We start from the raw sequence: 10816 nt of genomic DNA, 5'->3' as shown, positions 1-10816 counted from the left end.
TAAATATAACCAATAATAGATTAAAAAATTATATATTCTCATTCACAGTGATACTTGAGTTGGTCATAGGCCATCTGATTGTGGATCATTTTATGACCGAACTGATCATAGAGCACCATTGCACTAATGCACATTCACCAAGAAATACGCTAATACCTTTTCATTCTATAAACGAATATGTGACTAATGCGTTACGGTGGTCATAGATTAACAAACTCAGTCGTTGCTTAGTTCTAGTGCGTACATGATTCTCATATGGGCTAGAAGACTTGCTTGTTCTAACGTGCCCTATACTCAAGTAAATGCATCTTTTTCACGATGATGCCAAACATCTATAGATAAGAAAAGAAAAGAAAAGCCACATTTCATGTTTTCATCCACACAAGAATCCACACAAGAAGAACATATAATAATATGTACTTCCACAAGGTATTCTAACAAATTACATAACAACAAAAGTGGTCTTTTGCCATGAAAAAAAAAATACCATCCTTAATGAAATAAAACTAATGGATAAAAAAAAAATAATAATCATAAGAGACGAATTAAAATAGTCATCATAAAGTGTTTAGAATGAAAACGACCCAATGATAAGAATAAAATCATTAGGAAAGGATTATTACGTCTAGATTAAAACCATTCTTAAAAAGTTTTATACGGACAGTCTATATCATCATAAATCAATCTTTAATCTTTTGAAATTAGATCAATTAAGTTAAATAAACCAGAAATTGGGCTACTTAGGTAAATATCAATTCCATATTTCTTCTAATAAGTGACAATCAACAACATTCAATACGGTAGCTCGCTAGCTAACCAAATTGGTCCCCGTTAGCCTAAATAGGTCCCATTCAAATACGTCCATAAATTGCATTACCAGTTCACATGGCCTACTCCATAGATCTTTCAACTCTAAATTATGAAATCCCTTCGGGTCGGTCAATTAATACGGGTAAAAGATATTTTGTCAAAACGTAGAAGAAATTTAATCTCTCTCACAAATTGGACGGTCACGATCACTGGTAGGACCCTTTAGGTATCCGTGTATGCACCATAACCACAATTTCACCCCAATGGGTTGAAACGTGATTTCACGCAATGGGTCATTTTCTATTCGGGTCCAGATCAAGGATATTTTCGGAAAGATGGAATAAAGCCCAAAAATTTAAATGACGTAAACCATCTTAAATCTCCTGAATTAACATAATATTCGCAATATAGATATTGTCATTTGGTGATTGATGAAGGGCATTCAAGTAAATGTAGAAGAGAGAGAAATGGAGCTGAAGCTTTAGTAGCCCAAAACACCCAAAAAAGCAGAGCTGACCTAATTGGGCCGGCTTTTAACTATATTTAGATGGACAGACAATAACCAACTTATTATCACCATCGTCGATTTCTGCAACTTTGTTTCTCTCTCTTCTTTCTCTCTCTTATCTTTTCTTCCATTTTTTACTCCTATTTCTGCCGTTTTTATTTATTACTAACAACTAAGAGAACCCAAGTTGATGTTCCTGTGTTCTTACACAAAAAGAAAGGAGTTTTTGGAATTGAAGATTCGATTACTGGAAGACAAAAAAAACGTCTAAGATTGAGAGAGAAAGGGGGGAGGGAAAGTGGGGGGAGCCCCACCTGACTAATCCAGAGAGAATTCACCCTCCTATTCTGCTACAGCAGGAAACCCATTTGAATTCACCTTCAGTTTCTGCTGCTAAATAGAAATTTTCAGCTGTAATTCTTCTCCGGCGAAGTTCAATGATGTTGGGGGTTTCCGATTCGTCGGGGAATTCAAGTGGTGGTGCTGCTTCTGGGAACCAGGAAGGTGATACGGGTGTTGTTGGTGGGTCAATTACAGTTGCAAGTGATGCTGGTGGAGGAATTGGAGGTGGAGGAGAAGATGAGAAGCTGAGAAGTGAAGAGGGCGACCGGAATTCTACCGGAAACCGATGGCCTCGTCAAGAAACTATGGCTCTTTTAAAGATACGGTCTGATATGGACGTTGCTTTCCGTGACTCCACTCTGAAAGGTCCACTATGGGAAGAGATTTCTAGGTATTTATTCTTCTCTTACCCTTTTTTATTTTTCTTACTTCTTTTTTAATAATTATTATTTTTGGTTTACTAGTTAGAATCAGTGAGATCTGTAGTGGTTGGGGTATTTTCAGTGAATTGCTTCCGTCGAGATAATATGGAATTCAGTGACAAGACTAGAAAATTAGATTAGCTAGTGGACTTTCAGAGTTTGGGTTTCTGTGCGATCTGAATCACCATTTTTTTTCTCTGTCTTCCACTGATAAAATCGAGAACCAAGTAGTTGTTTAGAAATGGGTTTTCAGAATACCTTTCAAAGGTTCATCAATCAAATCAGTTTTCTCCTTCTTGGGTTGCATGGATTTCTCTCTCTCTCTCTCTCTCTCTCTCTCTCTCTCTCTCTCTCTCTCTCTCTATTCCCCTTTCTTTCTATATTTAATTTCTATAGGTTCTTTAGCTGGCCACTACAACTTTGGAAATTCTGAAAGGAATTCTCCTTTTAATCTTCTCAATTGATTCCATGGCCTCTTGGAGTTCAGATTGGTTCTTTCATTCAGTTCTAACCTCTTTTTCAATTTGTAGGTTTGTGTGAATATCAGCTGTAGCTTGTTTGGTTCTTGATTTAAAGAGTTGATTTTCTATTTTGTGATTCTAATTTTCAAAAAGCTTATCATTATATATGAAAGAGGAAAAGAAAGTCATTAATGGAGGTTTAATTATTGATCACAGGAAACTTGCAGAGCTGGGTTATCATCGAAGTGCTAAGAAGTGCAAGGAGAAGTTCGAGAACGTGTTCAAGTACCACAAACGCACCAAAGAAGGAAGAGCTGCTAGACCAGACGGTAAAAGCTACCGTTTCTTCGATCAGCTCCAAGCTCTCGACCACCATCACCCTTCCTTACTCCCTCCTCTCTCGCCACCAAAACCAGTGCTCCAATCTCAATCTCAATCTCCGGCGGCACCGCCGCCAATGCCGATCTCGGCCACTCCTTCAGCAGCAGTTCCTCCACCACCAATGCCGATCACAGCCACTCCAACAGCAGTAGCACCACCACCAATGCCACCACCAAATGTGGTGTCTCGAGAGATCGTCCCAGCTTCAACTCCTACAACTACTACAACCGTTACCACTACTACAACTACTAAAACGGCAGATCCTGTGCCCAATTCATCATCTCCACTGACTTCCTCGTCCTCCTCCGAGGATGAATCAGGTGGGAGCCGCTCGCGGAGTAGGAAACGGAAGAAGCTGACGGATTTCTTTGAGAAACTAATGAACGAGGTAATCGAGAAGCAAGAGATGCTACAGAAGAAGTTCTTGGAGGCCATAGAGAAACGAGAACGCGAGAGGGTAGCTAGAGAAGAAGCCTGGAAGGTTCAGGAAATGGCAAGGATGAACCGAGAGCACGAAATGATAATGCAAGAACGTTCCATCGCCGCCGCCAAGGACGCAGCAGTGATCGCATTCTTGCAGAAGATATCGGAACAGGCGAGCACGGTACAGTCCTCGGAGCTGCTATTGCAATTACATGAAAGCCAAAAACCAAACCCAAGCCCAAATCCAGTTCCAACTCCAATTCCAATTCCAACTCCAACTCCAACTCCAACTCCAACTCCAACTCCAATTCCATCACAGCAGGCAGTGCAACCGCCGTCAAGCCAAGCACAACCATCGCCGGAGAAGATGATGGTGGCGATCTCAAGGCCGCCACCGGATAATGCTGCCGACAGCTTTGCTGCAACCACGAGTGGTGGTGGTGGCGGTGGCGGCGGCGCCTCGTCATCTCGATGGCCGAAACCGGAGGTTCAGGCATTGATTAAGCTGAGGACTAGTATGGATGTGAAGTACCAGGAAAATGGGCCCAAAGGACCACTATGGGAGGAGATCTCAGCTTCCATGAGAAAGCTTGGATACAACAGGAACGCCAAGAGATGCAAAGAGAAGTGGGAGAACATCAACAAGTACTTCAAGAAGGTGAAAGAGAGCAACAAGAAGAGACCAGAGGAGTCCAAGACCTGCCCCTATTTCCACCAGCTCGATGCACTCTACAAGGAGAAGAGTCAGATGCAGCTCCAGCAGCAGAAGATGGACAGTAGCAGCAGCAACAACCCATTGGGTATGGGTATAGGTATAGGTATGGTTCCTTACGGAGTGAAGCCGGAGAACATGGTAATGCCGCTCAGGCAAGAACCTCTGCGACCACATTCAGATGTGGAGAGTGAGAACAACATGGATATGGAGCTGGAGCCCAACCAAGAACAAGAAGACGGAGACGATGAAGATGATGACGATGATGAAGACGGAGATTTCGAGATTGTGGCCAACAATTCTTCATCGATGGCCATCGTCGAGTGAGACAAGAATAAGAAAAAAAAAAAAAGTTTTACTATTATTCCATCTATCATCAATCATCAATCATAGAGAGAGAGAGGGGTATCCATGTGGGTGTGCCATTAGTGACTGAAGAAGCTTGGGGAAATGGGTCAGATTTGCAGAGATTGTCGGATTGGTAAGTGGGTCTCGTCAGATTCTGGTTAGTGTTCATCACAAATTGGATGGACAGACTGCGTTTGATCTGATCCTGCATTGGGATTCTGGGTTATTCTGTGTAGCTTAAGTTGGGTAAGTATATAAATTTATTTATTATTTATTTCGCTTAATAAATACTCCAACGAGAGATATAGAGAGAGAAAGAAGGTATGAGCGGCAGATTTCACAGTACAGAATAAATTTGGGTCAGGATTTCAATAAAGATTGATGTCAGGACAGTAACAGTAGTGATCATCATATGCACTGGAAGAGCTAAATTTTCTGTTCTAATCTTATCTTTCCTAGCTGCAGTGGTTTTGCCATCTATGTTGAATGGGGGAGCACCTGTGGGCGCTCTCACTTTCTGTGTTAGTTTTTCTGGGGAATAGTTACTGGCAAAGGGTGGCTTTGATAAGGAGAGATGCTTTCCTTTTGAGGGCAATTTTGTCGTTTAAACAACCAAAATGGCCCAATCTTCAAACTTCCATTTAAATCTTTGCTTCAATTATAAGCCACTGTTCTGTTTTGTTTGACGAAAATGCCCCTCCATTGTAGCATCTTTCATGGAATTATTAAAATTCTCCCTTGCACTAACGGTTCATTCTAGCTGTTTTTATTTTCTTTTTTAGGACTTAGTTTCTCATCACAATGAGAAAAGAATCTCTTAATTAACAATGGTGATTTGACGTTATGATTGGAGTCGGAGAATAAACCTCATTAATAATTCTCCATGATGTATTATTGAAGGTTTAAAATACCAATCCACTCAAGAGATTCCCTTTTTACCATGAGTTAAGAGAAACTGAGTCCTTTTTCCTAATCATTTTTTTCTTCTCAAATAAGTTGTAATTTCCACTTTCATTGTCATATTTTTTTGGGTTTCAATGATAATAAGGCACATGAGAGTTTTTTCTTTGAATTTTCAACTATTTAAAATTTTCAAAACTTATTTCTACAGTAGATCAGGTGTTTCGCTGAAATTATCACATAACTAGCGATTATGCATAACCATCTTCCCAAAAATGATTGTCATTGTTTGTGATCACATGAAACTACTTTCTAAGAACTGTCTAAATGACACATCTATAGGTGTATTAAAAAGTTGACACACTCTTTTAATTATTCTTTGTCTTATTCCTAAAATTTATTTAAGTTAATATTAAAAAATATTTTTTAAAATAATTTAAAAATAACTTATCATTATATCATTATTAAAAACTGTTTTTTTTTTACTTCTTTTTTTTTTTTTTTTTTTTTTTTTTTTTTTGCATATTTTTCTAGTACACATGAAATGACATAATTTACCCTCATTGAAAAAGAAGGTATGTTATAATAAAAGGGTAAAATGATAAGATTTTGTGTATACATGTGAAATGATTTGGAACTTGACACCTTCTTTTAATTGTTCTTTGTCTTATTCTGAAAATTTATTTATGATTAAATATGATTTATAATGAAAAAAATAACTTATCATTATCAAAAACTGTCATTTTCTTGCATGTTTTTCTAGTACATGTGAAATGACATGATTTATACAATTTGAAAAATTAAATATGATTTATAATGAAAAAAATGACAATATTTCGAGTATACATGTAGATTGGTAGGATTTATCCTGTTCCATCCTTAATTGTTGCTTCTATTAGAATGCCTTTGAAAATGTGAATCATATTTTATTTTTCCATCAATTTTCTCAAGTGATTTGGGAAGGTATTCTGGCCAAATGTTGGCCATCCCCTAGAGAGTGGGCGTGGGTCATATATCTGTTCAGAGAGAATTATGTTTGTGATGCTATTGTGAGACTTTCTTTCAATGTTGTGATTACTATATTTGGTGGGAGCACAACAAGAGAAAATGGTCTACATCCTCCCATACATAACATCAAATTAAGGCTTCCATTGTATTTGACATTCATCAGAATTCCCCCTCCCCCCTATAGAGACATTATGAGGAATCACTTCATTGCTTCTTCCTAGGGTATCCCTGTGCAGTTCTTCCCTTCTCATCCCTAGCCTTTCTCTTTTTGATGCTTTTGCTTTGTAGGGTGGTTTTTTTAGTTTATTTCCTTGTTCTTTATTTATTTATTTTAAATTCATACAAAGAACATGAAAGACTAACAATTGTTCATATACGTCATATCTGACTTATAAATCGATTGTTTTTTTTGCCAAGGCCTCTTTGGCTATAGACTTAAGCACCACTAAATATCTATTGTTAGGTTTAAGTACAAAATTGGGGGTAAAGTGAATAGTTATCCATCTCTAAATGTAGAGGTATTAAAGTTCTAGGGCAAGAAGTTAATAAAGATTCGAAGGTCCTTTCTAAAAACATTCGATTTCCTTCTCATTGCTCCACACAAAGTCCACCTTCAAATTCATCTTCCTCGCTTTCTTTATTTCTTTGAGATGCCCTATAGCCGCCGTCTCACCATTTCTCCTGTCAACGAATAATTTTCTTGGCATAAGCTACATTTTCCTTCGAGAAAAAACACATTACCCATGCAGCCATATTTTCATTTTTGTTTGTGAAACTTGTAATCATAAGGGTGACGCTACTATTGGGAGGGAGGGGTAAGGGTGCTCTTTTTGTTGTATCATCATGGTGAGCTGAAACTGTTGTTCTCTTTGTAAGATTATTCCCATATATATATATATTATTTATTCACAAAAAAGACAAAAAAGTATGACTACAAATTATTTGACAAATTCAATGCCTTCCCATACCCCAATTGTTAATTATAGATATAGAAGTTGAAAGGATATATTGTTCTTCAACCACTTGATTCTAAGACTAATATTTTCTATTACGTTTTTTCTTTTAGATTAAAGTATGACTACAAATTATTTGACAAATTTAATACCTTCCCATACCCCAATTGTTAATTATAGATATAGAAGTTGAAAGGATAGTTCATCAAATCAACAATGGGGACATCAAATCCCATGTCCATTGATTTACCAAAGTCTTCTTGTTCTTACGCTCCACCACTTGCTTGGTGCGAGTCTCTAACTTAACCCTCTACTACTCAAACAGATTCAGCTAAGCCTTGTCCCAAAGAGCTGGTCTTGGCTACTGAATACTGATTTGTTAGCCCATCTCTGTCTATCTTTCTCATGGCGCCAAAGAGTTTGGTAACATTTTTCAACAGAAAGAATGCTCTAGTTCTCATTGAATTTTTTGAGAAGTAGATGTATCCTCAATTAAGAGTAGGAGAGAGGGGGGAAGGGAGGGAGTCTGGTTGTATTTTTATGTTTAAAAGCATTCAGATCATGTTAGGAAGGACCACCATGGAACAAGAGTACACGCCATGCCATTATGTTTTTGGGCTTCTTTCACAAAAAGGGTCACTGGCTGAGTCATCTAATTAGGAGCATTAGGGACCCAACAGTTTCCCAAGCCCAGATGATATCTTTAATGCATTAATATCCTTCATAAATAGGACTGTCTATGGTGGTGAGTGCACCTTTCAAATTGTTTTCCACTTTATTATTGAGGTGGTGGGTCAATGGTTTCCCACTATACATTGGCTCTGATTGGAATTATAAGCTGGTTTAGTATAAGCTGGTCAATATTTCTATTTTTACATTTTTATTTTGTCTACTAAATGAACACCATAATTGGTCCTCATAGAATGATTGGAACACTATAAACTTGCAAATGATCTCCTTATCTCATAAAAAAAAGGGTATAACTATCAAGTTGATCAATTCTATACTCTTTAAGTTCTGTAAGAATCCCCATCATGGTTTCATTAGAGAGAGAGAGAGAGAGAGAGAGAATCATGCATTAGCTAGGGAATAAACCATGGTAATATGATCTCTAAGAGAATATATTACAAAATAATTAGTGCCTAAAACCTGAAGCTCTTTTATGATCTCTAAGAGAATATATTTGATTTAATTTGTGGTTCTCACCCACCTGCAGAATCATATGAGTTCTTCGTTTGTGTGCTTTCAAAATGCCTGGCCACCGCAACCTGAGGTATTGCAAGGTCTTTCAGGCCAAACTTGATGTGCTTGGTGGCCCAACCAGAATTGCATGGTTGCCAACTCTCCAAAAATATTCAGTTTATATATATATATATATATATATATTCAGTTTTTATTTATATATATATATATATATTAAAGAATCTGTACCATTAATTCATGATCAGTGAAGGCCATTAGTTTATTTGGCTAAGTAATGGTGTAAATCCGGCAAGGTCCTCAAATGGTGGGATACAGTTTGTTGTGGCAGCTTCAGCCTTCAAAAGGTCAATGTTAGGAGGGAGAGAGAGAGAGAGCTGAGATAACTAGTGAAGTTTGAAAGAATCTGTACGCTTGGTTACTGAAAAAGATGAAGGCACAATTAGTTTTTTCATTAAGAAACTCACATTTTTGGGTCTTTGATCAACTCTTCTTAGTCAAAAAAAAAAATTTTTTTTTTTGGTCTTCCCTGTTAGAAAAATTCTACGTTTCTGGCAACCAAACATGTCCTGAGGAGGATCTATATCATTCTATCAACTTCAAGTGATGGATCAGTTTCAGTTCAAGCAGAATTGTAGAAGACCAGCCAAGGGAAATCTTTTTGTCTTCCCTGTTAGAAAATTTGAAGTGGTCTTGTTTGTGTGAAAGTGAAACAATAAGAAGGATCTAATAAAATTGTGGAAGAATATGTTACAACTCCAAAGAATATCTTTAGCCCTAAATACCTAGAAACTAGAAGGAAAATTCTACCAATTAAGGTTCCAAAAATGAAAGAAAAAAAGAAACCATCCCACAATCTCTAGCAATTAAAATTGACTTGGAATTTCTTTTCATTCCCTTCAAATTCGAGAAATTCTCGAGCCTTTGACGGTACATTTTAGTTAATTAGCACATACAAATTCTATCATTAACTGTTTATTTGGTTGTAAAAAATTTCATACAAATGATAATTACTTTAAAAGTTTCTTCCATGTAAAGTTTGTCTACTTTTTCAATGCATTTTTTTGCCCTTTTAAGTTAAAATAAACAGAAAGAAATCTTATTGTACAGTAAAAAAAATTTTCCATCCTTTTATAAGAAAACAAATAAAGTTAAAGTTACAAAATTTCCTGATAATGGAACGAAGAATTAGATGATGGGGCTCAACGTAATGGTATGGGTTCAAATTTAAAAATAGTTTCTTCGAGAAATGGGAGAAACCCCTCCCAGCTACATCCATTTCCTGATAATGGAATGAAAAATTCATTAAAAATCAGAGCCACGAGGTTGGAATGGCAAGCGAGATATTTTTAAAATCTCTAGAGCCATGCAGCGAAGGGACAATAAGTTGGTGGTTGCCCACTCTAATGGAGACGAAATTGGAAAGAAGTGGGGCCTTGAAAATGTTGATCCATGCTGAATCATGAATCGTGAATGAGAGGTTCTCTTTTTTATAGGGTTTTGGATTTTTTTTTTTTTAAACAAAAGTCTGATGATTTGACCCAAATATCATAGAGGGTTTACACAAGTTACAATTAACTTTATTTCTCACGCCTATGCTTCCCCATCTCGATTATGGACTCAATCAAAGTGACCCACCACTTCTGTTTGTATAAATAGAGTTTTTCTCCTTCTCAAGCACCATGACCCACCACAGCCTGTTCTTAAGCAAGTCAAGTTTTTCGGCCACAGAAATATTCAAGGAAAGGGAACTATGTGTAGTGCACTTTCATACTTTGGAATGGCCGATGTTAACTGTGCTTTGATAAGGCCATATCGTAAGGGTTGTGTGGTCCACTTGGCAAGTAGGGAGGGCTTTGTTCAGCTTTCCTTGTTCAACCCCTTAGAAGTTGGAATCCCTATTTGACTTGCAGAGCTAATAGAGGCATAGAGCTAGATGATTGAATTCAAACACATGGTCTCTCATCTATTGACCTTTCTTTCAATTTCATCATATCAAGATGGAGGGAGTTGTAGAGATAGAGTCTTACATTGGTTATATGTGATTTTGGATGGATTATCTTCATTTAATACCTTAAGGTTTTGGGTTGGACTCCAACATGGTATTATCATTACTCATGATTTCTAATTGTATTTCTCTAGCTCGTATTAACTTTTTATTTGATGAGTGAGTTGGGGTATTAAAATGGTTTAATTTGATAATCTAAGACTATGTTTGGTATACATTACCGAAATCGATTCTAGGTCTAGAATGCATTATGAAACCTAATGGGTGATAGAATGGTTTAATTTCATAATTCAAGGCTATGTTTGATATGTATTCATGAAATAGATTTTAGGTCTATAAC

General features: G+C 37.0%; 1 protein-coding gene across 2 annotated transcripts; it reads left to right on the top strand.

The window, feature by feature from the left end:
- The first annotated feature begins 1394 nt into the window (after positions 1–1394).
- LOC122074002 (trihelix transcription factor DF1-like) lies at positions 1395–4867 on the top strand. Of its 2 annotated transcripts, none has more exons than XM_042638763.1 (2): positions 1395–2051; positions 2760–4867. In XM_042638763.1, the coding sequence occupies exons 1-2, from the start codon at positions 1756–1758 to the stop codon at positions 4384–4386; spliced, it is 1923 nt and encodes a 640-aa protein (XP_042494697.1). In that variant the 5' UTR covers positions 1395–1755; the 3' UTR covers positions 4387–4867. The 2 variants fall into 2 exon arrangements, with proteins under 2 accessions (XP_042494697.1, XP_042494698.1); XM_042638764.1 differs by lacking the exon at positions 1395–2051 and adding an exon at positions 2179–2612.
- The last annotated feature ends 5949 nt before the right edge of the window (positions 4868–10816 follow it).

The sequence above is a fragment of the Macadamia integrifolia genome, chromosome 3 (assembly GCF_013358625.1).
Source record: "Macadamia integrifolia cultivar HAES 741 chromosome 3, SCU_Mint_v3, whole genome shotgun sequence".
Lineage (NCBI taxonomy): Eukaryota > Viridiplantae > Streptophyta > Magnoliopsida > Proteales > Proteaceae > Macadamia > Macadamia integrifolia.
Note: the sequence above shows the minus strand (reverse complement) of the source record. Positions and strands in the feature narration are given on the sequence as shown.

Coding starts and splice junctions, on each gene's coding strand:
- LOC122074002 (XM_042638763.1), top strand. CDS start 1,756: ATGATGTTGGGGGTTTCCGATTCGTCGGGGAATTCAAGTGGTGGTGCT. Junction 2,052..2,759: donor CTATGGGAAGAGATTTCTAG/GTATTTATTCTT, acceptor TATTGATCACAG/GAAACTTGCAGAGCTGGGTT.